General features: G+C 37.1%; 8 protein-coding genes across 8 annotated transcripts; 5 read left to right on the plus strand and 3 right to left on the minus strand.

Moving 5' to 3' along the window:
* Window positions 1–275: 275 nt before the first annotated feature.
* MONOS_8559 (Tryptophanase) lies at window positions 276–2433 on the minus strand (the record flags this gene model as incomplete). Its single annotated transcript, XM_067878980.1, has 3 exons — window positions 276–1843; window positions 1906–2092; window positions 2172–2433. The coding sequence occupies 3 exons, from the start codon at window positions 2431–2433 to the stop codon at window positions 616–618; spliced, it is 1677 nt and encodes a 558-aa protein (XP_067722445.1). The 3' UTR covers window positions 276–615.
* Window positions 2434–3012: 579 nt separating this feature from the next.
* MONOS_8558 (uncharacterized protein) lies at window positions 3013–8465 on the plus strand (the record flags this gene model as incomplete). The annotated part of the gene is made up of 4 exons (XM_067878979.1): window positions 3013–3072; window positions 3218–3415; window positions 3497–5950; window positions 6191–8465. 4 exons carry the CDS (start codon window positions 3013–3015, stop codon window positions 8171–8173), a joined length of 4695 nt encoding a protein of 1564 aa, XP_067722446.1. The 3' UTR covers window positions 8174–8465.
* A 483-nt stretch (window positions 8466–8948) lies between these two features.
* Window positions 8949–9692, plus strand: MONOS_17998 (uncharacterized protein; the record flags this gene model as incomplete). The annotated part of the gene is made up of 3 exons (XM_067870974.1): window positions 8949–9044; window positions 9103–9459; window positions 9672–9692. 3 exons carry the CDS (start codon window positions 8949–8951, stop codon window positions 9690–9692), a joined length of 474 nt encoding a protein of 157 aa, XP_067722447.1.
* Window positions 9693–10683: 991 nt separating this feature from the next.
* Window positions 10684–12052, plus strand: MONOS_17999 (uncharacterized protein; the record flags this gene model as incomplete). The annotated part of the gene is made up of 4 exons (XM_067870975.1): window positions 10684–10745; window positions 10971–11058; window positions 11120–11235; window positions 11563–12052. The coding sequence occupies 4 exons, from the start codon at window positions 10684–10686 to the stop codon at window positions 11825–11827; spliced, it is 531 nt and encodes a 176-aa protein (XP_067722448.1). The 3' UTR covers window positions 11828–12052.
* Window positions 12053–12672: 620 nt separating this feature from the next.
* Window positions 12673–13383, plus strand: MONOS_8557 (uncharacterized protein; the record flags this gene model as incomplete). The annotated part of the gene is made up of 2 exons (XM_067878978.1): window positions 12673–12822; window positions 12889–13383. The coding sequence occupies 2 exons, from the start codon at window positions 12673–12675 to the stop codon at window positions 13381–13383; spliced, it is 645 nt and encodes a 214-aa protein (XP_067722449.1).
* An 805-nt stretch (window positions 13384–14188) lies between these two features.
* MONOS_16851 (putative dynein intermediate chain WDR34) lies at window positions 14189–17000 on the minus strand (the record flags this gene model as incomplete). The annotated part of the gene is made up of 9 exons (XM_067869719.1): window positions 14189–14527; window positions 14700–14822; window positions 14918–15051; window positions 15184–15354; window positions 15515–15656; window positions 15813–16140; window positions 16260–16584; window positions 16635–16773; window positions 16887–17000. 9 exons carry the CDS (start codon window positions 16998–17000, stop codon window positions 14189–14191), a joined length of 1815 nt encoding a protein of 604 aa, XP_067722450.1.
* Window positions 17001–17051: 51 nt separating this feature from the next.
* Window positions 17052–19361, minus strand: MONOS_8556 (putative Cyclin-dependent kinase; the record flags this gene model as incomplete). Its single annotated transcript, XM_067878977.1, has 12 exons — window positions 17052–17361; window positions 17517–17617; window positions 17734–17827; window positions 17958–18134; window positions 18227–18286; window positions 18371–18431; window positions 18535–18596; window positions 18649–18798; window positions 18850–18902; window positions 18955–19076; window positions 19129–19234; window positions 19302–19361. 12 exons carry the CDS (start codon window positions 19359–19361, stop codon window positions 17052–17054), a joined length of 1356 nt encoding a protein of 451 aa, XP_067722451.1.
* Window positions 19362–19548: 187 nt separating this feature from the next.
* On the plus strand, window positions 19549–26842 carry MONOS_8555 (putative Cation-Chloride Cotransporter (CCC) Family Protein; the record flags this gene model as incomplete). Its single annotated transcript, XM_067878976.1, has 5 exons — window positions 19549–19609; window positions 19667–19803; window positions 19867–19909; window positions 19965–21128; window positions 21303–26842. The coding sequence occupies 5 exons, from the start codon at window positions 19549–19551 to the stop codon at window positions 26840–26842; spliced, it is 6945 nt and encodes a 2314-aa protein (XP_067722452.1).
* Between the last annotated feature and the right edge of the window lie 941 nt (window positions 26843–27783).

Below are 27783 nucleotides of genomic sequence, written 5' to 3' on the forward strand. Positions count from 1 at the left end.
TTGCAGAAAAAAGATTTGAAAAATTAAATAAAAATGATTATAAGAAGAATAATAATTATTAAAAAGCTGGATTATTTTTGGTGCATTTCATATTGAAAACACAAACAGATCAAACAATGAGATAAATCATTACTTAACAAATTTCAACATTTGAAACAAATTATTTTGTTTTATTAAGTGCGTACCATTCAACTATTTCCTATTATGATCTCAATTTTTTTTTTCTAAGTTTTTTCTCTTTTTTAAAATACAAAAAATTTGGTTCATTTCGTATAAAAAGATACTTTTTTTTTTAAAAAAAAATTATTGTTTCAAAGAATGGTTATTCCTTTATTGAAAAATTGGAATTGAAATACAATAGAAAGTTAATCTTTAAAATACAGAACAATATCAGAAAGAATGAATATGTTCTGGTGAAAATGACAGAAAAGAAGGTGCTTTCAACAGGAGTTTCTTTTATCAAAGAAACAAAAATACCGTTAAAATAAAAATTGATCAAACTAATAGATTTTGACTTTCCTTTTATCACAGCTTTATTCCCCATCAATCCGTTAATATGTAAATCTCAAAAATTTAAATTTACAAAGCACAATAACATTATTATATTCTTTTTATTTATTCCTTGAAACCTTCAGGATATATTGGAGCCAATCCCGATTGGAAGTGCCTCAATTTCAGATTCTTTCCTCTAGTGATCACAACTTTTGGTATTGTATGTCTTTCTCTGTACAACAATCCCATTGCCTTTGCTGTGTAAGTGATATGCTCTTCCGAAAGTGTGTTTCTGGTAACGGCAAGACGAACAAGATTGACAATTCCTTTTCTCTCTTCCTCTGTCTTCAGATCCCATTCAAATGCAAATGCACCCAATTCGCATGCTCTTATTCCAAACCTGCGGATCATTTCAATTGTCAGCCCAACACCTGCAAAGTCCTCAATTGGCATCATTGGCTTTCCATCCTCTGTGGTGAAGAACTTGTTAACATCAATGAAAGCAGCATGACCTCCTGGTGGAAGAATAACAGGAACACCTTCATCGTGCATCTTCATCACAAGTGACTGAACTTGGGCAATTCTGTGCTCCAAATAAGGCAGACGTGTTGTCTGATACAAGCCTGTTGCAAGTGCCATGATATCTCTGCCTGACATAGCTCCATAAGAATCATTTCCGTACATCAAAATTTGTTTCTCCTTCATTCTCACACCCAGATCTCTCTCTGGTGATGTATACTTTTGATAGAACATTCCCTGATCGCGGAACGTCAGAATACCACCCATGTTGCACAATCCATCCTTCTTTGCAGAAAGGGTGAATCCATCACAATACGAAAACATCTCTTTCACAATCTCAGGAATGGACTTTGTTGAATAACCCTCTTCATATTTGTAGATGAAAAATGCATTCTCAGCAAAACGTGCAGCATCATACCAAAGTGGAATTCCGTACTTCTTAGAAATGGCTGAACATTCCTTCATGCATTTCATGGAAACAGGTTGACCGGCTCCAGTATTATTTGTGATTGTAAGAAGAATCAATGGCACATTGGCAGGTCCTTCTTTTTCGATCAATTCAACAAGACGGTTCAAGTCAATATCTCCTTTGAATGTGTTCTTCTTTCCAACATCCTTAGGATCAAATGGATCGTTGAAGTTTGGTGCAAATAAGTTAACTGGCTGAATTTTATTATTTCTGGCATGAGCCTCAGTTGTATCAAACCAACCATTTGAAGGAATCACAAAACGAGTATCTTTTCCTTCGGATCTTTCTGTGAGAATTTCTCGAAGTGTGCTGTAAAGAATGTTTTCTGCACATCTTCCTTGTGGGGTAATGAAGAAATTCGGACTTAAAAATGAAAAAATTTTCATATATAAAAAATTCTAAAAATCAAAAATGTTGTTACAAACTGTTCAAGCTGATATTTGCCAGAATTAACAAATCCTCCTCTTTTGTCCTCTTCCGTTGGAGGTAACCAAGTATCATTTGGCTGATCAATAATAACTTTCTCAACAAGACGTTTCTGATCATCTCCTCGTTCAAAGATATCGCGAACAGCATCTTGAAGAGCATAGTAACCATGATTTCTTCCGTAAGCTTAAATTTTAATAGAAGCATGACATTAATGCAATAAACAAGAACAAAAGTGAAAATATATGGTAGTAAAATTTCAAACATTCATCAGCTCTAAACATTGCTGCCCACTGAACGTCTGTCATGGCAGATGAACCACTATCAGACAAATAGTCAACAATCAGCATTCCAGCAGGGAAGGAGAATGGATTGTATTCTGTCCGTTTAAGCATTTCCCCTCTTTGCTCAGGAGTAGTGCAATGTGTTCCTCTTACAACAACGCTAGTAAATGCGGGTACTGGACATCCAACATCTCCACGAATAGCTTTCTCCATTTTGTTACAAACGATCAAATTTGATCTCATATATAACTCACATGATCATAAGGAAATAGTGAAACATTATGAGAAAGTATTTTTTGTATTTAATGAACTAAAATTAAAATATTGCAACATTTGCTATCGTAATCAGAACATATTGTTAACCTTAATTATTATTAAAAAGAAAAATACCAAAATTTTGCAAAATTGAGATCATTAAGATATATTTGCTTGAAATATCCGATTGGGAAATCTAATAAAATTTAATACATTGAACAGATGGGGGCAAGCGACTCAAGAGTTGCAGATACTGATGATTATCGCTCATCTTCTTTTGATGGAAATATTCTTCAAAAAGATTATAAATCCGATATTTTCCAAAAGAAAATCTCTTCGAAAGTTACAAATATATCTCCAAAATTAGCAGCTTATCGAAAAAAGTTTATAAAAGATAGATTTCCAAAATATATTGATACTGTTGTTTCAGAGAATATTTACATAAATTACATCCGTTTGCGAGAAAGAGCATATAACAAAGAAAAAACAAAACAATACTATGGAGAGAAGGACCCACCAAAAAATCTTTTACAACTGGCATTGCCTCAACAAAGATTCATTTATTTCATGGAACTTATTAATCTCACAACAAATTGCAAATATCTTTTTCAGAGTTCACAAATTAGAGTTTGCAAAGCACATCTTTTATATCAAAATTAATTCTTCTTTTTATTTTTCTTTCTTTCTTTCTTTCTTTTCCCCCCGTTTTTAATTATTATCAACTTTCCTTTTTTTAAAAATAAATATGTGAAACATTTCTGTTATTTCACAGAGATTTCTGAATTCTCTGATGCCTATTTATCCAGAAATATATGAAAAGGCAGCAGTTATTTTTTATAGACTGTTAACTGCTGATATTTCAAGAACTTTAACAGAGTCATATGCAAAACCAATTGTGATGCTATTTCCGCCACTTGTGAAAGAACTATTTCGACTTCAAAGCTTCTTTTTTGAACCAAAAATCGAACGGGTTTGATTGCTTTTATTTGCAAAAAATCATTTATTCACTTTTACTGCATTTTTTCCCCCAATGATCTTTTTTTCCCAACAGTCACTTGAACTGCCCGTAACAGCGTATTTTGTTCCTCTGCGGAGAATTGTGCTGGCTAATCTGAATTATGTGTTTGTCCGCTCTTTCCTGCGCATCATCCGCAACGAAAATCTCAACTCTGATGATCTCAACCACAAGCTGAATGAATCATTTTCTTTGACTTTCTCCCCAACAAAGCAGCAGAAACTCAGAATCCAGCAGAATTCTTCATTCAGTTCGCAACACTCTTCCTCTGCCACCTCAAAACAAAAGACTTCTCTTTCTCCTTCTCCTTCTTCCTCTTCCTCTTCCTCTCACCGCCCTTCCCCCATCCCATCAGTTGTTGAAGAAGAGCATTCTTCTCTGTTGGATGGCATCGATGTGGATGCTCTCCTCAGCCAGCCAAAAGACACTGCCAGCAACAAAACAGCAGACGAAGCAATTGACGACGGCTTTGAGCTCACTTCACTCACATCACCTGAAACAACTCCATTGAACTCTGCTTCTTCCTCTTCCTCTTCTTCCTCTTCTTCTTCTCAATTCCCTTCCGTCTCTCTTCCTCTCCCGCCCTCCCGCCACATCGCCCCATCCCTCCGCTTCCTCTCCGACTTCCTCCTCTCCTTCCTCCACTCCCTCTTCTTCCTCCCCCACACCTCCCTCGCAGATGTGCTGAACACTGCTGAATGCTTCTCCCACGCCCTCCTCCGCACCCTCAGAAGATATATGCTCTACTTAAGAGACCCCTTAGACAGACAAGGATGGGCCAATGCAAGTGGAGTGGAGGTGAGAGAGAGAGAGAGAAAGAGGCCGGTTTATGACAAAGACAGAGACAAAGAGAAGAGCTTAGCTGAGCTGGTGGGTGAGTTGGATGTGGTTGAGAGTGAAGAGATGAGAGAGAGGGAGAAGTGGGTGGGGAAGATGGTGGCTGAATTGAGGGAGAAAGTGATGAAGGAGAGGGAGAGGGAGAAGGAGAAACAGAAGAGAATGAACTTATCATCGCTGCCATCATCATCATATACCTCTTCTCCTATTTGTTTGGTTGTGAATGAGAGTGACAATGCTGCTGATGTGTGTGAAGATCACGAAGAGCGCAAAAGAAAGCGATGGCTTCATTTCCCTCCACATCCATCCAACAAAACATTATCTTCTTCCTCCTCTTTATCTTCTTCCTCTTCCTCCATCTTCTCTCTCCCCTCATCCTATTCTGAGATGGTTGCTGAGCTGACAAGTGATGCTCCTCTCTGCATCGCCTTTGCCCATTCGCTTCCTTTGCGCCTGAACACTCTCCTCCACACAGCACGGTTTGTGCACATCACATTCAAAAGAATGTCATTTTATGTCTCTGAATTCGTGAGGAAAAGGATGGGAATACAAAATATGCACAATTCATCATCATCATCATCATCATCATCTTCTTCTTCTTCTTCTTCTTCTTCTTCCTCCTCTTCTTCTATTTCTTCTTCTTCCTCTTCCTTCTTCCCCTCCATCGCTCTCCTTCCGAACAGTCGCTTCTCCTCTCTTTTGGATGAGTCGATGTCTTTCCTCTTTCACATCGGCAGCTGTTCTGTTGTGAATGCGATGATGTCACCTGTCTTTATGAAGATATACTCAGCTGACACTCAAAACAACAGAACTCAAAATAACATTAGTTCTTCTTCTTCTGCTGCTGCTGCTTCTTCTCTGATGAAAAGAAGAGCGAGTCAAAGTTCTTTCAGTGAATATGGCAGAGGAGGAGAAGGAAGAAGAAGAAAAAGAACTTTGTGTTCTCTATCTTCTGATGCAGAAGGAGAAGCACTTGAAGGAGAAGAATATTCAGAAGAAGAAGAAGATGATGATGATGAAGTTGTTGTTGAAGGAGAAGAAGGAAGTTACATTCAAATGAGTGGAAGAAGCAGCAGAGACAGCATCAACTTCAACAGCTACACAAACATCAGATCAAACTTCATCGATGCTCCAATGGGGAAGATGCCTTCTGGCTCTCTTGCTTCCTTTCTTCCTTCTTCTTCTTCTTCTTCTTTCTCCTCCTCCTCCGCCTCCTCCGCCTCCTCTTCTCCTTTTCCTTCTCCTTTTCCTTCTCCTTTTCCTTCTCCTCTTCCTTCTCCATCTTCTTCTTCTTCTTCTCCTTCTTCCATATCATCTCCTCTTTTCGCTTTTTCCTCTTCTTCTTTCTCTGCCACCACTTCTGCTTCTGTTCTCTTCAAAACTAATCCTCCAAATTCTTCTTCTTCCTCCTCCTCCTCCTTTTCAGATGTATCAGCAGGACATTCATCATCATCTTCTTCTTCTTCTTCATCTTCTTCTTCTTCCTCTTCTTCTCCTCTTTCTGTCTCTTCTCTCATTCCTTCCTCTTCCGACGATTCTTCACAGCGTGGCCATTCTTTTGTGGCTGTTCAGACGAAACATCTTTCCGAAAAGGATTTTGCCACCCCAAAAAATGCTGTAGTGTTCAACATTTCATACAAAGACATACAAAAAGTGTGCAAATGATGTTAGTTCTATTTATTGGAATTTATTTATTTATTTATTTTTATTAATCTACATGTGTTTATAATGCATATATTCAACTTGTCATTATCTTTTCTTTTTTTCTTTTTTATCTCTTTTTTTCATTTTTCAAAAAAAAACGCATCAAATTCTTTTTCAATTATGTTTCTATTAAACTTTCTTTCATTCATTTTCTTCATTTCCTCTATTTTTCATTTCCTCTTTCTTCAGCCTCCGTCCAATCCTCCTCCAGCACCCCCATCTTGTCCAAAAGTATTTCCTCGTCCGCCTCCTCCTCCAAAACATCCACTTCCTCCCCCTCGCTCTCCTTCTACTCCTTCTCCTCCCTCTCGTGTTGCTTCTGCTTCTCCTCTCTCTTCCTCTTCCTCTTCCTCTTCCTCTTCTTCCTCCTTCTCCTTCTCCTCCTCTTCTTCTTCTTTGACTTCTCCTCCTTCTCTTTCAACCACATCCTCTTCCTCTTCCTCTTCCTCATCTCCTTCTCCTTCCTCTCCTTCTCCTTCTCCTTCTCTCTCTCCCTTCTCTTCCCCTTCTGCCTCTCTCCTCTCCTACCGCCGTTCCGTCTTCACCTCTCCTTCTCCTTCAGTCACCCGTCTCCTCTCCGTCCCTTCCAACTCCCTCACTTCCTCTGTCATGTCCTTCCTCCCTCCCTTTCTTGACTCCCTGGTCTCTCAAATAAGCTCAGCCATCGTCCCTCCCTTCGTCCTCGTCTTCATCCACTCTCTTTCTTCACTCCTCATCCGCTTCCTCTTCCACGACTCACCCTGCGGAACTGTCAAAGCTATCGTTTATTCTCCTTCTTCTTCTTCTTCCTCTTCCTCTTCCTCTTCCTCCTCTTCCCATGCCTCAGACTTCCACACCATCCCACTCTCCCCTCTCCTCTTCACCAAAGTCGATATCTGTGCCATCATCGACGACTGGCGCCTCCTCTTCACTCAGCTCCGCCTCCTCTTCACCCACTTTGCCGGCAGACCTTCTCTCCCTCTCTTCGATTCTGTCATCTTCCCCCTCTTCCGTGAGGGCGATCGCCTCCTCCTCTCCTTCGCCTCATCTGACCATTCTTCCCTGGCAGCTGAGCTGAGACGGGCCGAACACACACAGACAGCTCGTTTTGTGCTGTCTTCATTCGACTCCTCCTTTTCTGATGCAAACACACTGGGTGGATGGCCATTCAATGAAGAGCTCCTCTCCTCTGCCCCTGTCGACATAAAGTATCTTCCTCAGCTGCTTCTCCTGGCCGCTCCTCTTTCTCACTCGTACTGTGCAGTGGGCGGGGTGTGGAGGGAGATGAGGAACGGGAGAAGAGCAAGGAAGAGGAAGGAGATGAGGAGGAGAACAGAAATGCCCAAGGGAAGGGGAGTGAAGAATATGAATGATTCTTCTTCTTTCTCCTTTAAAGGTGCTAATAATAGAGATAACAGAGATAACGGAGAAGGAGAAGGAGAAGAAGGAGAAGAAGGAGATGATAAGCATCTTGGGATAAGAAATCCGGCATTTGATCAGGAATATCTGCCAAAGAAGATTGAATTGGAAGACAAAAGAAAAGTATTTCAGAAGAATTTGAAGATGCTCAAAAGGAGAGGAGAAAGAAAAGTGAGTGGGAAAGAAAAGAAAAGGAAAGGGAAAGAGGAAGAGGAAGAGGAAGAGGATGAAGAGGAAGAAGAGAAGAATGGTGAAGAAGAAGAAGAGGAGGAAGGAGAAAATGCACTTTTTGGGTTTGAAGATGAGTTTAGTGATTCGATGGAAGAAGACATTGATGAAGCAGAGTCATTCTGCAGACGTCTCTTGTCTCGTTCATTGAACTCTTATGCACCCAAACAGCAACAGCAACAGCAACAGCCAGCTCTTTCTGCACACGAGAAATTAATCTCCCACTCTCCTTCTTCTCCTTCTTCTTTCTCTTCTTCTCCTCATTCTCTTTCCCATCACAGTCATCTGCATCTGAAAGTACCCTATTCATTCATGCACCCACTGAACATGTCGTCTCGCAGGAAGTTTGGGGCAGTGCCGGAATATTGTGACACAATTGCCTTGTCTTCTGTGGAGCCTGCCCTTCGCTTGTTCCACAGCAACACCACAGATGGAAGTGGGTCTGATCCATTCAGCTTCAGAGAATGCTATGCAATCCTTGCTCATTCTTCACAGAAAATTGCAGGAACTTACATACGCGACTTTAGGCAGACACACAAAAGATGAAGTTTTGAAGAACAATGCCTCACATAAGTCGATTGATTATTGGATAGTTTTTTTAAAATTTGAAAAAATTATTTGTATTTTTATACCCCATACTTAAGGAATTGAGCCACACTTTTCCTTTTCTTCACTTTTTACTTTGAATAATCGTTTCAACGGGGGTGTGCTCATGTTTCCTATTTATTTAATATTGTTTCTATTTTATGTGATTATTTCAAATATTTCTGAATGTTTGTGTAATTGATAATAATAACTTTATTATTAATATTTTCAAAGAATGTTACATATGGAAAAATTTACTGGTATTTTTGTATTCATTCATATTTTAAAACAGAATGTTTCTGTCTTTATTCAAATTTTCATAATCTTCTGAGAAATGCTTTTGCAGCTAGAGAATCTCAATGCATCAGAACAAAAGCAGAAAATTGATGAAATGATTTGCTTGGTGAAAGCTATGGAAAGTGAAGAAGTGAAATTGGTGCTCGGAAAAGAAAGGATTAACACAATTAATAAAATGATGAGAGAAAACAAGCTATCATTGGATAATGCTGCATTGTTAATGAAGCAAATTGGATGTCAAATGTTGTTGAGAGGGATAAAACCAATAGGCTTATTCAAGTCTTTAATTTGCGACAGAACAAAGAAGGCTATCATTTTTGAAGAGAACAAAAAAGAGGGGAAGAATGAAAAATTACAAATTGATCTGTGCGAGTGTTATCTCTTGTTGTTTCACAACTTAATAACTCCAAAGCAATTACTTTCAATTTGCGTTTCTTGCATGCTGAAAGTTGCATCGAGCAAAGAGGAAAGTGAAGAAGCGACAAGTGAAGTGGAAATAGCTTTGCTATCATTGAATAATTGCCAGAAATTTGCTGTATGCAGACGTTTGAATTGAATTATATAATGAAAATTTTAAACATAAATATAAAAAGGATATCGAAAAAGAATTGTATTTGGAAAAGATGACTGAAATCATTAAATATCATCAAGAACATCAGAATCTGACGCATTTGGCTTATCAATCAGCTTGGGGTTTTTTGATTGATAGATTCTATTATTATGGCAGTCTGGAAAAAGCTATTGTGGATGAACTGCATCCTGTGAGAGAGGCAATAAAAGAACTTTATGAGCTTGAAAGGAATATTAATTGGATGAAGAAAGAAGAAGAAATGAAAAGTGAGAAATGTATTTGCACAATAAATAGATGGTTGAAGGCAATTAAAATCTATTTTAGCTGCATTGTTTATGGCAAAGAAGGGTTATGTGATTTGATTGCAAGAATCGTTAGTGTTTGCAGAGAGTCAAATGGCAAGTGCAGAAAAGTATTTCGAAAATGCATTAGCCTTTTATCGTTTATGACCAGTGAAAATTCGATTGCACCTATTTCAGACTTGTTGAATGGTGGGGCTGTAAGCGTTGTGCTTGAGCAAGTGCATCAATGCTTGCTTTCTGAAGACATTGCTCTTCACTGCCAAAACTTTTTGATTTATCTTTCAACTAGATTGAAGGAAATGAAGATTGAGGAATGCACCAAAGCAGAGTGGAAGATGTTGAAGAGAAAGATTTTTGATATGTTTGAAGAAGAAGGAAGTGAAGATCTGATTATCAGCTTTTCCAATTCTTTGATGAAAAAAATGGAAAAGTATTCGCAAGATATTGAAGAATACATCATTTTCTGTTGAACCCTGAAATAACTTCATATATGCGTGCATCATAGCAATATAATTTGCAGAGTCACATCACAAATAGGGAAATAATTCTTTGAGAAATGAACGTTGTTCCACTGTTTCGGCTGGATGATCAGAACAAGAAAAGAAAGCATCCAAATGAAAACTATTGTGCTTCAAATGTTTTTGAAAAACGAGTTATTAGAGTTTCTGTACAGAAAAAAAATATGAATTAATCTTGTTTATGAAATGGTAGTTTTTCTCTATTTGTGAATCATGCGAGCATCGAAGACAAATAAATAACTTTTGGATTCAACAAATAATTCAGAAAAATGATGAATTTTTAAACTTGCATAAAATACTACTAAGTGAACTCAAAGTATACAACTCCGAAAAAAGTTTTGATGGAATTTTAAAGGGAAATAGCTCATAAAACCATTATAAATAATTTTGAGATTCTTTTGTATTTTGAAGCTGTCTTTACGTATATATGACGGAGCAGATTAAAAAACCGGTTTAATTATTTGCATCATTTGTTTTTCTGACTCTTTGAAATTTTCAAATTGAAATTTGCGAATTCCCTGCGATGCATTCCATCGATTATTGATTTGTGAACTAAAAAAAATGAAACGGGAAAAGTTGAATATTAAATTTTCAGGTTTTTATATAGTACATATTATTTTTAAATTTGGTCAGTTAACTTTTTAAATTTGTGAAGAATTACTTTCGCGGTTAAACAATTCTTTAGAAACAGAACAAAAACAGATTATTGAAGAAATGAATGAGTTAATATGCGAAATGGATAAAGAAGAATTCAAGCGTATTTTTACAGAAGAATTGTTTAACATGATCGACAAAATGATTGAAGAAAAGAAGATGCAGCTGGGAATCGCAGTGAAATTGTTGAGGTGCATGGGACATTTCAAATTACTGAGAGATATATGGAATCTATCCTTTAATTATTCTTCGTTGTGTAAAAGAATTGAGAATTCGATAACAGAAGAGGTTTTGAAAAACAAAGCAAAAAATGAAAAATTTGTTACTTTTCTTTGTGAGTGTCTTCTTCTTCTCCATGAGCACGCTTGCAATATTGAGAAGGACGTATACGCAATCTGTATTGGTTATCTTTTGAGGGAGGGATTGAAGAAAGGGGAAAGCGAAGATGTACAAAAAGATGTTGATCTGGCTTTAAGTGCTTTGGGAAACATTAAATTATCCTCTGTTTGCACTTATTTAAATTAAAATTTAATATTTTGCCTTTTTACACTTTTTTTATGCTCAGATAATGAAGAGAGAAATGTATCTCAACGAAATCACAGAAATCATCAAATACCATCAGGCGCATCACAACCTCACTCACCTAGCCTATCAATCCGCTTGGCAGTTTTTAACAAGTAGGTATTTTGATGATGAAGCATTGGAAGATATGATTATAAATGAGCTTAATTTTATGAATGAAGCGCCCAGAGAGCTGGAAGAATTGACAAAATGTGTAGATTGGAAGAAAAGAGATAAAGAGGAAAGAAAAAAAGAATGTGATGCTGCGGATGTGATAGTGAAATGGTGCAATATGATAAATATGTTTATGTTGCACTGTACCAAGAGAAGAGCTGATTTTTCAGTTATTATTGATGAAATTGTCAGATTGTACAAAACTGCAAAAGACAATTTCCAAGAAATGTCAAGCAAATGCATCAATGTTATATATTGTGCCACAACTTTTAGAACTGTAAGTGTTGTGGATTTACTGAGAGGCGGGGCTTTTGAACTCATCTTAGGCGAACTGCCTCGATTGCCATATGTCGATGGTTTGACTTTTCGATACATACGCATTCTGAAAGCACTTCCAGAGAATTTGGAGGAAGAGATGAAAGAGAAGAAAGGGGATGCGTCACTTGAGATTTGCAAACGAGAAATATCTGAAAAACTGGAAGAAGAGGGATTTGAAGATATCCTTTCGAGCTATCAGACAATTCTTTCATATTTTTAGTGCTTTTGATGCTATAATGAACTTTAAGCAACAAAGTTGTTGAAAAATTGAATATGATTATTAGAATATATTTGCTCTTTCATTTTCGAGAGCTTTTTTGCATTTCAAAGTGAATATTCTTTTTTAATCAGTTTTTGTATGCATTTCATTTAATTATTGTGAACTTTTTATTTGCTTTTTGCTGTTTATGCTCTGACTAATGAAGAAAACTCTTTTTATAATAAACCCAAATTAAAATTTATTAGCTTAATCAAAAAACTGAAAAGATAATTATTGACAAATGTCACAAATGCAGAAAGCAGTTGCGTTTTCTTGTAATTTGTTGTTGTGATGGAAACATTATTTGTTGGTAATTTGCATTTTAACGATCTTCATTACTTATTAGAGCAATGATTGGATGATCAAATTCTTTGCGCAACAAAGTCCTAATGTAGAAGAGTTTAACGGTGTGCTTTAATTATCTCATTTATTGTTTCTTTGAATGCAAATATTTTATAGAAATATTGTTTCAACTTGGAAATTGTTCTCCTTGTGAACAAAAGGAAAAAATGGAAAAATTGAATGACTTAATTGTTGGAATGAATGAAAAAGAGTTGAAATATTTTTTCACGAAAATGAAATTCAATGAAATTCATAAGATGTTTGAAGAAAAGAAATTGTCAATGGAATGTGTGATATTAATTTTGAAGTGTTTGGGATACTTCAATATGATTAGAAACGTGTTGTACGTTTTTTTCGATCGTTCATTATTGTTCCCCAAAATTGGGGAGATGATTGTTTTGGAAGAGAAGAAAGGGGAAAGAAAGAATAAAAAGCTACTTATTGATCTTTGTGAATGCTATCTTATGCTTTGTGGCATTAACATTAGCGAAGAAATCCTATCAATTTGTATTTGCAGTCTTTTGAAAGTTGCATTGACGGAAGAGGAAAACGAGGAAATACGAAAAGAAGAGGAAATGGCTTTGCTTTCTTTAAGCAACGTTGGAGTGACTACTGTGTGGAAAAATTATCATCAGTTTAATTTTCTTTTTTTGATTCTGAATACTTATTCTTTTGATTAGGAAGCGAAAAAAGAATTGTATTTGAACGAGATCACAGAAATCATAAATCGGCATCAAAAACTTCGCTATCTGTCACCTCTCGCGTATCAATCAGCTTGGGAGTTTTTGATTAACAGATATTCCAAAGAAAAAGAACTTGCAAAACTGATTTCAAAAAGATTGAAATTTGTAGAAGAAGCAATGAAGGAACTGGAGGAACAAACAACGTGCATGAGCTGGAAAGAAAAGGGAGGAGAAAGAAAAGAATCGAGAGAAAGTATTACAATAATGAGATGGTGCATACTGATTTCGCGGTTCATGACCTGCTGCAAATCAAATGAACTTACGCATTTTGAGATGATCAGATGCGTTGTAAAAACTATCCAAAAAGCAGAGGGTAATTATGTTGAGATTGATGTGGAGTGTATAAGAATCCTTAAGTTCATAATGCCAAATGGAAGAGAGGCGGTTTATGATTTATTGAAAGGTGGAGCAATAGATATCATTTTTTTGTAGTTGCTTCAGCCAAGTTTAAACGAATTTGTGTTGTATTCATGTGTGACCTTTTTCTACTTGCTTTTGCACAATTTGGATGAAAACGAGGAAGGAAAGAGCAAAGATGAAAAAATAAGTGATTCAGGATCGAAAGTTTTGAAACATGAAATGTTAGAAAAACTGGAAAAAGAAGGATATGAAGATCTCATAATTTGTTTTTTCCCTCGGATTCATTTCCCAAGGAAATATATTTTGTTTCCAAAAGAGTTTTCAAATTACATAGTGATAAAATGAATAGAGCACATGATGTGTATGATTGAAAAGATTTTATTTTTTTCTTTTTGTGATTTGTAGTTTCATATTTTAATTTCTATTTATTTTCTTAAATTTTTGTTGTTTCATAATTTATTTTCATTTTCATTTTCATTTAAATCGAAATTTCATAAAGTAACTTGTTCAGTTAAAAGATTTCCCGAGTTTTTCTCAAATTTGTTTTTCAATGTTATTTGTTTTGGGAAAAAAAAAAACTTGCAGAAAATTTTGAAAAAGCTTTGAAGATTTTATCAATCTGGGGTGAAATATTTAAAGATCAAAATAAATTACAAAAATTGTTCAATTATAAACTTTTTGATGACTCTTATTTATGAAGTTTTTGCAAAAAAAAAAAAAAAAAAAATTAAAATATTCCAATGAAACGTTAGTTTTTTTGAACAAAAAATGAAAGAATAGCATCTGCAATTTGGCAAACACACAAATAAATAAATAAATCATTTTTATAAATTCAAGAAAATGACAAAAAATCAACATGTGAAATGATAAAAAAATTTCATCTTTCTCTCCCAATAGCTTCGAGTAACGAAGCATCCCCATCTGCTTCTGTTGAAAAAGAAGAAGGCAACTCATACACACAAACCCATCCAGAGGCATCTCCACAAGAAAGCATTGGAAAATGAGGAGAAAAAGAAACAGAAAGGACTGCAAGAGGAGCAGAAGAGCCGTGCTTTGAAGCTTTTATTCGGCTCTTTTTTGCTTTTGAGTGAAGTGAAGATGAATTTGAAGAAGTAACGCTTTCGTCTGCCTGTCCAGATGCACCAGCAGTTGATGCATCAACACGTGGATGGTCAAGAGATGGATTGATTGTGGAGCATAAACTCAGTTTATCAGCCTAAAATCAATTTTTTCAAAAATCATATATTTAATCAATTAATGAAATATGTGAATTATGCATCACATCGAATGCGCAATGACAAAGAAGAAAAGTTAAAGCAACGAAAACAGTTCGAGCATTTCAAGAAAACAAGAACATAAACATTCAAAAGAATCAAATAGAATCAAACAGAAAGCCGAAATAGCGACAGGCCGCCTTTTGACGAGCCAGCAGCAATAACACGTGGAGCACGTGTGGACCAAGCAACAGACAAAATTGGAGATTTTAGTGTCTCAGAAAATATTGGCTCGCGCTGAATTCAAAAAGACAATGAAAATGTTTTTTTAAAATTAATTGAAGGGAATCTTTAATTATAGAATTTTTTCTGAATAAATAGAATTCTCAAACGGAAAGAGCGTTTCTGAGTGTAAGTGACCCATCTGCCCCAGCAGAAACAAACAGGTTTCGATGTCTGTAACAAGCAGATATCCCATTCACAGGTCCGACATGCGGTGCATAATTAAAAGTGACTGGATTTGGTGCTGAAAAGAAAATGTTGAAGCAAAATGAAAAAAAAAAATATGAAAAAGAACAGATAAAAACAAAAAATGAGAGAAAAAAGATGAATAAAGAAATATTCCCAACACATAAAAAAGCACAAATTATCTTCACACCTTGTTTTTCGGATGAGCTTGCGTCTTTTCTGTCCAACTGTCTTTTCAGCCCCCATTTTGGGTCTTTTCGGAACGAGCCCTTGAACACACCCCCAGTTTCGGTCGCAAAGTAGAACTGGCTTTGGTCGAAGGGAGAAAGCGACAGGGCTGTCCCTGCAACTGGTGCAAGTGCTGACAGAAATAATTGAGCACACAATTAAGACAGATATTCATGTGATGACAGAAGATTTAAAAAAAATTGAATATTGCAATTTGTTATATCGAATGCGATGACACATCACAATAAAAATTGTTTATTGAAAGATTCAAAAAAAGATTGAATGAGGCAAACGTTGAGAGGAAAGCGAAGGAAGTGAGGTGATTGAAGAAAGAGGAGATGTTCTGTTCTGGATGACATATTCTCCCACTGGAAATGCCAGACGATTGTCGAGTGTCCAAAGAAACACTTTTCCATCACTTCCCAATGAACAGAGCTGAAGAAACGTCAAAAGGAATTATTCAAAAAGGAAAAGAAAGTTAAAATTTGATGATTTCATGTCAAAAGTTATAACAAAAAAAAGTAATAGTTTAGTTGTAAATGCATCATTTTCATTCATTACACATTCAATTCAATATTAACAATCACAAACATCATAATCATTCCCAATGGCAGATCCGTGTTTCACCCACGCCACAGCCGAGACAGGCTCGTTGTGACATTCAGCATCGATGGATGAAGACAATATCACTGGCTCCTCTCGATTCTTGAAATCAAACACATGCACCGCACCAGAGAACGAGCCCCCAGCCACAAGCGTCGGATCTGTTGGATGACAGGCAACACACAGAAGACAGCTGTTGACCTCAGCAGATGCAAAAAGAGAGTTTTCATCAGATATTCCTCGATTTGCAGTTGAGAATTTGGTCACCCCTTTCTTTTGTTCTTCGTGAAACACACTGAATAGTTGAATAATGCCTCTAAAGTTGACAACAGCAAAAACAACATGTTTTTGAAAGTTTTTCATTTTTAAGATTTTTTACGATGATGAATTAAAAATGATTAATCATAAATCAGACAAAAAAATTTTATTTCACACCTGTGCATACACCACCCAGTATGATTGAGCTGTCCATAACTCACCGCTAATAAACGGCCTGTGGAATTCCAAGACAAACCAGAACAATGCTGCATCGCCTCGACCACATATTCTGAATCATCTCTCGCTTTCTGTTCGGATCGCTCTTTCGCCGTATTTGTTATCATTTCAAAAGGTGATGAAGACACTGAAACCGGATCAGAAGGCGAATAATTTTCCTTAGTTTCAGTCTTTTTTTGATTATGAAATGAGGTTGGTGTTGGAGGAGGAAATGTTGCATAAAGTCTGAAATCCAATTGATCATCATCCCACAGAGGGTTGTATCCTTTTATTGAAATGAAAATTCAATAAAAACATATTTAAAAAATTACGTACCCACAAATGACTGACTTAGAAGGTTAGAAGTTATTGCTTGTTCAAAAAGGGGCAATGTTCGATGCAGAATTTGATAAAGCTGCTTTGTCATCTTGAGCTCGGAACTTTTTATAATTTTTTCATTATCTTCAGTTTGTGTCTTTATTTTATAAAATCAAAATGTACAAAATGCCATCAAATGCCGTATTAAAATTATTTATAATAAAAAATATAAAAAATCAAAAAATTAATTATTGCAAGCATAATAATAACCTCTTGTGAAAAATAATCTTTTCCTATTATTTTGTCACTAATTGAAACAGGATCTGTTTGAAGTTCTTCGTTGCATGTCTCTATTTTGCGTTTGACAACGAAGCTTGTTATCATCACAGAAAATATTTAGGGAATTTCGATCTAATTTAAATTCAACAAAGTATTTCAACTTGTTTTTGATCGTTTTGAAGAAGAAGATTTACTAGTTGCTGTAACTTCAATAACGTCATTCGACTCGCTTTCAAACGCTTCCGGATTTCGAGCTTTATCTTCAGAATCGGCATCTTCCCTTTTCCTTTTCATTTGCTTCCATTCAGAGAGGGTAATCTCTTTAATAAAATCATCATCATCTTGTTTGTGAGCAATGTGTTTTGTCTTGTGCTCTGCTTGCTCTGATTTTAATGGCTTAACCACAATTCTTCTTCTTGGAGTAATAACAGTACCTTTCGTATCACGAGCAAATGAGCCATCTCCACTGAAAAAAAAAAAAGAAAGAAAAAGAAAAAGAAAAAAGAAAATATTAAAAATCGATCAGAAAACAAAACGATTATCAAAAAGCAAAAATAATAATAATAAAAAATCATATTTGTTAAAAAAAACGAATAATCAGAAATTTAGTTGAACGCAAACTATTTTGGAACATTTGTTGGAGGATATGATGGCATCATAGAAGCTGACTTGGCAATAGGAGACTCTCTGAAATATGGATGATTCAACGCCTCTTTCGCTGTCTGCAATTATGCAAACACATCATTTTTAAAAATAAAACACATATACACATAAGAATAAGTAATATAAAATCATAATAAAATATTATTCAAAATATGTCATTTGTTATTTTGCAAACAATTCTTTTAGCAGGATCGAGACAGAGCAGCGACTCTAACAGATCAACACCCGAATGAGAAAGATTTGGAATAAACGTTTTTATTGAAGATCGACTACACAAACAACGATTCGTCAAAGAAAGAATTATTCAAAAGAAATAAATCAATGATGATTTATTGCAAAGTCCAAATTCAAAAAATAAATAAATAAAAATAAAATGAACAAGCAAAATGTCGATCACACTCGAAAAAGGGGATTGAAGCCACTTCCTTTGAGCTGCTCAGTTTTTCGAATTCTGGCCATGTCTCTTCTGTTGGTGTTCCCAAAACAGAAAAGATTTGTTGAAGCATTTCGATGTTGTCTCTTCCATTGAATGGCGGATGCCTCAAAAACAGCTCCGCAAAGATGCAACCAGCACCCCTAACAAATGCACAAAATAAACAAGTCAACATTAAAATAATAAAAATTCGTAAAATAATGAAAATAAAGAAAAACAATTTGTAAAATTAAACCAAATGTCGATTGGTGTTGAGTATTCCTCACTTCCCAATAAAAGTTCAGGAGGCCGATACCTTTAAATATCATAAATTTACAACAAAAAGAAAAATATTACAAAGAAAAATATGAACAATTACATATCAAAAAAGAATAAAAACCATAGTGTCACAACATCAGGCGTGTATAATTGTTCGTCATTATCAAATCCTCTTGCCAATCCTACAAAATATGGACAAGAAAGAACAATGACATTATTTTCAATTAAAAAATTGTTTATTAACAAAAATCAGACATAAATATGAATTATGAAGTTAATTCAAACCAAAGTCAGCCAATTTCAGATTTCCACTATTCGAATAAAGCAAATTCAGCATCTTCAGATCTCTAAATCACGAAATTAAAAAAATCAATAAAAAACAGGGGGAAAAAAAGCAACCTATGAAGAATCCATCGTTCATGAAGATATTGTAAAGCTGATAGCAATTGTATCATCAGACATTTAATCTCACTTTCAGTAAAAGGATGTTTCACTGTTACGATAAGCTCTGAAAGTGTATGCTCGCAAAATTCAAAATTAAGAAACATTCTTTTTTCATAATTTGTTCTTAAAATAAAAAACAAATTTCATAAAACATACTCTGTTGCCTTGTAACCAACCACAACTTCCTTCAATTTAACAATATTTGGATGCTACAAAAACGGATAACTTTAAAATGCAGGAACTTCACAAAATTCTACAAACGTCAATGGATTTGAGCATTTTTATTTCCCTCAGAAATGTCCATGGAATGCCATTTCTTTCTTCATCCATTTTCACTTGTTTCAGTGCAACAACAGAGCCATCATCTTTATCCAATGCCTTGTCTGAAAAATAAGCATAAAACCTCAAATCCTTAAACACAAAAAATCTACATACACACAACTCCGTACGTCCCTTCTCCAATTACTCCAATAATATCAAATCTTTCGATGGATCGACATTTTCCAAGTTTATCTTCAGAACTTATGCTCGAAAAAAGCACCTAAATTAAATGTTCGTTTATGATGTTATTAACATTTTCGAACAAATAAAAACAACTGAAAAACAACCTCAACATCATCACTCATTATATAATTATGGAACATGAAATACCATAGTAAATTTTTCATTTGGACTTGAGAAAAATTGAGCTAATAACTGAAAATATCTAAAAGTTTAGAACGTATAAATATTATACAAAAGAATAACATTCATTTCTTAATTAGAAGTTGTTTTTTTGAATATTTTTTATTTGAAATTTGTTGTGATTTTTTTTTATTCTTAGAAAAACAATTATATCGCATATACAATTGCCAAATGTCAAAAAAACTTGATGCCTTCACCGGAGTTTTCGTAATAGTTTTTATGCAGCTTTTTAGTTTGCACTCTTAGACATTAATTATCCAAAGGATTGTTTATTCAAAATTTATAAAAGATGTTATTTACTTTGAGAAGCTTGGACAATCTGTTGGAGAAGCAGGATTTGGACTGTTTTTGTTAATATTAGTATTGAGTTTTCTTGCATGCACGCTTCCATTACTTTCTTTCAGTCAAATTGTTGGAACTGGCGATGTTTGAAATCGTTGTTTAATATTTGTAGAGCTAAATTTAGATTTAATCTTCAAACCTTTTCAGATGAAGAGCGGAGGAGCATATTATCTCATCTCTAGAACACTTGGTATGCATATGTTCTTGCTTTTCTTTTTCAACATTAAAATGAAATTTCATAACAGGACCCGAGGCTGGAATTTTGGTTGGTATAGCAATGTTCTTGTCAATTACATCAAGCTGTGCGATGAGTGTTATTGGATTTAAAGATTGCATCAGTTCATTTCTTTCTTCGACTCCAAATATTCCTCGCTTTTCTTTTTCAGAGCGATATTTTATATTTATTGGAATTGAAGTTGGGTTTTTAATAATCGCAATGGTGCTTTCTAGCGTTAAAACGCGGTATTACTCGAAAATAGTGACTGTTGCCTTTGGAGTTATTTCTATCATGATTGCATTTATAGCGATATATGTTTTGGCAAATGACTATAACACTGAAACTGGGGAGCCTTTGAGTAATGCAGATCCAAACAAAGACATTCAGCCGTCTTCGTGGGAATTGTTCAAAGAGAACTTCATACCACATTTCTTAAAGAACAACATCACCGAGTGGATCGGCCTTGGGCCGCAACAGCCGTCATTTGTGAGATGCACTGGAAGACTTCTGCCTCTCTTCACTTCTGTTTATGCTGGACTCAATTTGTGCAACGAACTGCGAAATCCGGCGGCTGCTGTGGCGAAAGGGGGATTTTCAGCGTTGCTGCTTGTGCTTGTCATGTCTGTTATTATGGGTCTTATTTATTCCTGCAAAGTCAAATACAACGTGCTTTGTGATTTAAAAGGAGAGCCTTTAAACGCCTTAAACCCAACAAAGACACAAAAAAAACTAAATAACTCTCCTCCTCCGCTGAGTGACTCATCATCATCAACTTCTTCATTTTTGTCTTCTCTCTCTGCAAAAGGCGACATTGTCCAGTCAGCAGTGGATGAGCACAGCATGCTTCTGTCTGTTCTGATCCACAAGGCAGTGTTTGGAGTGTGTGTGTGTGCTGTTGCGTTGTTCGGGAGTGTCACAGCTGCTGTGAATGCATCGAAGATTCTAAAGGGAATGGCCGACGATGAAGTCATCCCAGGCGGAAGATGGCTGAGCAAAGGAAGGCGGACAAGAAATGCAGAGAAAAGAATCTCAAACAAAAAAGAGAAAGATAACAGAAAAGAAGGGATAGAAAGGGAAGATGAATCGGAAGAGTTGAATTGGCGTATTTCTCTTGTAACTGCAGTGGTTATTGTGCTGTTTCTGATCGTCGAACCATTCATCGGAGGAATCGATGTGATCGCTGCAATCACAAGTGTGTTTCATTTCTTTTATTAACTTGTCAAATTAATTGCTTTCAATTATCACTCTTTTTTTCGAAAACTTCAATATACACATTAATCTGAAATTTCATTTTAATTTTTCTTTTTATTCAAATCCTTCTCATTTATTATTTCTCATTTTTCTTTTTTTTCTCCACAATTTGTAGGTCTCCTCTCCTTGTTCTGCTATCTAATGATCTGCATCTCTGCCCTCATCCACACTCTCATCGGTGCTCCCAACTGGCGTTCGTCTTTTCGCCACAACAGCGTCATCCGCTCTGTCAGTGGAGCACTCATCTCGGTGGTGATGATGATTGTCTGCCAGCCACTCATTGCAGGTGTAGCACTGCTGATTGGAGTGAGCCTGATGGTGCTGCTGTCAGCACTGGACTCGTCAGAGAAGAGGAAAAGGAAGTGGAAGGAGAGGAAGGAGGAGAGGATGATGAAGTGGAGGAGGAGGAGAGAAGAGAAGGAGAGGAGGAAGATGGAGAAGATGAATAGAAAGAGGAAGAAGAATGAAGGTGATGAGAAAGATCAAAAGATTGATGGCAAAGTGGATAAAGCACATGAAGAAGAGGATTTAAAACGCAGAACGATTGCATCAGAGTCAAAAAGTTCTATGTGGAAGGAAGAGGCCGAAGAAGAAGAGGAAGAGGAAGAGGAAGGAGTGGAAATGAATCGTCTTTCGCAATCGTTCTTCTTCCACCAGGCAAGAGAACAGCTGCTGAGATTGAGAGGACACAACCATCTGAAACATTGGCGACCAAACTTTTTGTACTTTCTGGAGACAGAAAGTGTGCAAGAGTGGGATGCGATCAGTGATTCAGAGGGAGATGAAGATGAAGACGAAGAAGAAGATGATGATGAAGTTGAAGAAGTGACGCGAAATGAGAAGAGTCCGAATGAAAAAAGAGGCAAACAAGGACATGACGGTTCATCCAAAGGCAAAGAAAGCAAGATGAACGATGTGTTTGAGTCAGACAGCGACATCAATGAAACAAACACTCACAATCTTCAAAGCAAACAGAAGAAGATTCGAAGCAAAGAAGACAAAGCAGAAACAGCAAAGCATTCAAATTACACAAACAAAGATTCATTTTATGGATCTTCTGAAAATGCTGATAATTTGAATCCAAACGAAGAAGTTCTGCTTCTTTTGAGGAACCCTCCGTGTTATGCATCACCTTTCATATCTCCTTATGCTGCATTCAATCCACTCCAGTCGATGCGATTGGGAGCAACAAGCAATCTAAGAATAGCAAACAAAAAAGCTTATCATCCTTCTCCTTCAGCTGTGGCACTGCTGAGAGAAGTGGCATCGCAGTCTGCGTCGGCTGCAATTGGCATTCTGAACACAATGAAGAAGGGAGGGCTACTGGTAATTGCTCGTACGATCATCCAGCCAAAACGGACAACACATCATTTGAATGCGAAGGAGAAGGAAAAGAAGAAGGAGATTATGAAGATGAAGAAAGAGAATGAGTTTCATTTCTCTTTGGGGAAGTTTGATTCAACAGCCACTTTGACATCGACATCTTCCTCCTTCGCTTTCTCCCCCTCCTCTGACACACTGAATGACTCTGCTGCCTCCTCTGCCCTGTCTTCTTCGTCGTATGCGCCTTCCTCTTTATCATTTGCTGTGATGGACACGATTGCCCACCACGAACAAGAGACGCTGGACTTCATTCACCAGCACGATCTGAAGGCATTCTCCACAATCACTCTTGCTCCTTCCCTTCAGAGTGGTGTGCAGACTCTTCTACTGTCACAGGGCATCGGAATGATGAAGGCAAACACGTGTGTATTTCAACTGCCCTCGTTCGATGAGAATGGAGTGAACAAAGTGAAGAAGTATCTATTCTCAAAAAGGAACAGAAAATTTGATCAGAATAAAAAGGGAATTTCACATTCAAATACACAGCAGGACAGAAAGATGAGCAAAAAAGAGCATTCCACTTCTTCTTTCTCTTCTTTCTATTCCTCGACAAACTTATCACAGAACTCAAAATCCCAGACATCACCTTCTGATTCATTGAATGTGTCAGCAGACGATGAAGCAGCAGAAGAATATCACTCATCTCCAATTTATGCAGCACAGTTTCCAACAGTCGAGTCATTCGTGTCCACACTGTCGGATGTGGCTGTTGCGGGGCATCATCTCATCATCCACACACACAACTTAGCCAACCTCGCAAAACGGAAGAAGTCAAAAAAGAACTCAAAAAGCAAGCTCAATTTCGGAGGAAACAGTTTTGGTAAAAACAGCAATAGAAAAGAAACCAATTCGAATTCACTCCAATCCTCTCAGTTTTCATCTACAAGCTATTCTTCTCTTCAGCCATCGAACTCACCTGGCTATCCAACATACTCGTCACTCGTCACATCGCCCGTTGGAAATCCAGCAACCTCTCCGAATTCCTCTCCATTTGACATCTCATTAGATCCATCTATCTACTCATCCTCTTCCTCTTCCTCATCTTCATTCGCTCCTGTCTCTCCTTCTGATCTACCTGTTGCCACTGCTTTCTCTCTCAACAACGACGATGTTGATTGTTATGCCTCTTATCTGATGAGCGACACAGAAAACGACTCAACAGACGATTTGAGCTTCCAAACACGCAGAAGAAATGTGCAGAAACAAGGAAAAAGTGGAGTGAGAGGAGATTCTGTCCATTTCAACAGGGCAAATGAGAATCAGATGACGAACAAAACACATTCACCAAAAAGAGAATTGAAGAATGACTTGCTTTCTGCCAATAATCAGTCTCATCCCAAAAGGAAGCAGAAAGCATGGGATGCCTCTGCCACCAGTGAAGGAACGCCTCTTTTGAATGCACCACAATCATCTTCAAAGATGACTCAATATTCTTCCTCTTCTTCTTCGTCGTCTTCATCGTCTTCTTCCTCTGACTCATTCAACAGAACCAATTCTTCTCTTTCTGTTGGCTCAAATGTGTCGCTTGTCTCAATCACCAACAATCCTGTTCTTCAGCAGTCTTCAAAGAACTCTTCTTCCCAACAACCCTTAGCCGCCTCATCACCCCCTGTGCTCCCATCGTCTTTGCCTTCTTCCCATTCACTTGCCATCTCCTCCCTTCAATCTCCATATCCTGTTCCCATTCAACAATCATCTCCTTCTCCTTCTCTGTCTCCTTCCTCTTCTCTGCACAGCCCCTTCTCCTCATCCAACAGCAATTCTTCCTCCTCTTCTCTTCACTCTCGCCCATCCCATTCATCCTCTTTCCTCTCCTTCTCTGCTGTTCCTCGCCCCTTGTCGTATTCTGGAATGGTTGTCCCTCCTTTTCTGTCTGCCCAGCCAAAGACATTTGTCGACGTTTGGCTTCCATTCGACTCCATCATCTGCACTTCAAACAAGAAATCTCCTTTTGCCACTTCTCAATTCTCGTTCGATGACTCCCCCTTTTTGCATCGCTTTTACAGAGACTATCAAAGACAATCACAGACATTCAGTGGAATTAGCCAAGAGTTAAATAATGTTTATTCATCATCATCATCATCATCTTCTTCTTCTTCTTCTTCTTCGACATCTTCTTATTCTTCTGGCTCATTTGCTCGCAGTCGCCCAGCCATCAAAATACATCCGCCTCATCTTCACATCTCTTCTGATGACAGCATGGCATCTATCCCTTCATCTCCTGTGCTTCATGACCCAATGTCATTGACTGCTTCGTCTTCTGCTTCTTCTTTGCCTGACTCTGCTTCTCGCACCAATTTGGATGCATCAAAAGAAGCAGAAAAGGAAGAGGACAAATACGTAGCATCGCTGACTGATCAGGAATATTACGGTGTTTCTCTATCTCCATCAGCCTCGCTTGCCCTGCTGCTGGCGCATGTGCTGCTCCATCGGCCGAAATGGAAGCAGCTGCAGATGAGAGCACGGCTTATCCTGCCATTCAGAGAGGAGTGGGTGGATGAAGAAGAAGATGGCATTGGTGAGGAGAGGGGAATGACACAAGATGCATTTGAAGGAGAAGAAAATAAAGACAAAAACAGAAATGAGGATGAGAAGATTAAGGATCATGAGCAGAAGTCTGATAAGACGAAAAACGAAGCAAACACACAGGAGAAGAAAGAAGAAAGAGAAAGCTCAGAGGCAAAAGGAAAAGATAAAGATGCAGACGGAGATGATGATGGAGACAATGATGAATCGGATGATGAAGAAGACGAAGAAGATTCCAGCTACAGCGACTCCGACGGCGATTCAGAAAGCTCAGCGCTTTCATCAAACTCGATTGACCAGAGTTTGGTCTTGCAAGATCCAGCACTTCTTGTGTCACCCACGTCTCATCCGCAAAACATAAGTGACATTTCATCTCAACATTCTCCTTCCTCCTCCTCCTCTTCCTCCTCCTCTGCATCATCTTCTGCCTCACAGACAATACCATCTCAATCAGCAGGGCAGCATCAGACAGAAGGAGCAGACGCTGAACAAAACCAGATTGTGCACAGAACGAAAGCAAATGAAGGATTGGTTGCTTTGCTGAATGGAGGCACAGAAAGCGCAATGAACATGCTTCTTGAGTCAGAAGACAGGAAAAAAAGGAGAAGGAAGGAAAGGAAAGAACGAGAGAGTCGGAGAAGAAAGAGAAAAGAAGAGAAAAAATCGAAACTTGCTGCAGACAAGAAAGAAGCTGAGGAAGGAAACGAAAAGGATGAAGAGGAAAAAGCAACTGCTTCATCAACTTCTCCAAGTTCCGTGTCATCTGACCACTCAGAAGAAAAGGCAACACAAAAAGAGAGTGTTCCATCGTCCTCTTTGCCTGAGACAGCATCTGATCTTCAGTCATCTTCCACAAAGACATCTGCAAAGCGAAAAGTTCGTCGGGTCAATTGCGATCTGACTGAACAGCACAAAATGCTTGCGATGATTCTTCTGTCACATCTTTTGGAGAAGCTCCGGATTGAAGCGATGGTTGATGTTGTCTGCCTTCCGAAACTGGCAACAGGAAAGGCAACAAGCAGCGATTCATCTTCTTCTCAGTCTCTTTCCTCAAGTTCTGTTTCGAGTGGCCTTTCTGCTCAATCTTCAAGCAGATCATCTGAAGGCAGCTTTACTTCAGATGTTCCGCCGTCTGTGCTGATAAGTGCCCACAACACAGTCATCAAATACAACTCAGCAAGAACAGTCCTTTCTCTCTATGCACTCACACTGCCTTGTCTGTCACCAGCACGGCTGAGGGCAGAGGAGGAGCAGCGGCAGAAGTCGCTTCGGAGATCAGATGAACGCAGACAGCAGCGGAGACTGAGAGAAAGAGAGAGAGATTGGATGCTGAGGGAACAGCAGCTGTGGATGGCCATCAAGGGAGAGGCGAATGGGCTGTACATCGATGGCATTGGGGTAGATAGGATTGTGAAGAGCGAGCTGGCTACGAGCACAGCAGGAGGAGGAGGCGATGGAAGAGAAGGGAGCAGAAGCAACGTGAATTTCCAGAGCAAACAGGGAGACAGTTCGAGGGGCAAGCAAATAGCAAGCGATGTGGAAGACGATGATGAGAGAGAGAGGATGGTTGAACGAGAAAGAGACTTGAGAGATGCGCGAGAGAGAAAAGAAGAGATTGAATTGATTGAAGCAGAAGACAGGCTGAAAAGGTTCAACTATGTTTCTCTTCTCCACCAGCTTGTTAACGGCCTTCCTCCTGCCATGCTTGTCTTTGCATCGTCAATCGTGACCACTGCTGAAATGTGATGAGTGATCATAACAAGAAATTAATTCATTTCACCCTAAGTTTATTTATTTATTATTTATAAATCAATTTGCATTTTCTTTTTGTCATTTTTTTGAGAAAAAATGTTCTCTTAGCCATATCTTTTTTTTTTTTTTTTTTTTTTTTTTTTGCTTTAGGAAACATTTTCCAAAGAGAGAAAGAATTCAGCATTGATTTTAGTTCAATCATTCAAATAATAACTATTTTTCTTGATATTCTTTGACAGAGTGATTAATGCTAACTGAAATAATTCTTAATTCATGAAAATGCATTTTTGACGTCCCTCATTAAGTATTTGGACATTTTATCCAAAAAAAGAAAAATGTCACTGATCTATTATAGAATTTAACATTGATCTCTCATTTTCTAAAACATGAAGAAATTTTTGATTTTAGTTTGAAATGGAAAAAACGAATGTGAAAAACCCCAATTATAATTAGTAGAATAAAAATAATTTATTAACTAATGAGATAAATTAAAATTTAAATGTGAAGTCAGTTTTTATAGAAAAATGAAAATGATAGAGATTAATCTTTTGTTGTTTTTGTGTTAAGTGAAATGAATAAATTGAAATGATATCAGTGATAATGCTTATACATGTTTTTTCATAATTTAATTTAAAGAAATCTTTCGTTTAGAAAAATAAAATATTTTGTTCGAGATTATTTTTTTGTTTAAATTTATTGTGGTTATAATGAATGAACAAAAAAATGAAATTGTCTGTCATTAAAGCAATTGATCACTTCATAAAGCATGCGCAAGAAAGCAATGAAGCTCATATATTTCTTTCAGAAATGTATTATCTTCTTCTTAAAGAGTCCTTTGCGCATCATGGTGACCAATTAACATGTCAAATTTCAGAACAGCAATTTTTCAAAAATTGTAAACTCGTGGATGAACTGTTAAAAACACTTTTTACTCA

The sequence above is a fragment of the Monocercomonoides exilis genome (genome assembly GCF_001643675.1).
Source record: "Monocercomonoides exilis strain PA203 chromosome Unknown scaffold41-876177, whole genome shotgun sequence".
NCBI lineage: Eukaryota > Preaxostyla > Oxymonadida > Polymastigidae > Monocercomonoides > Monocercomonoides exilis.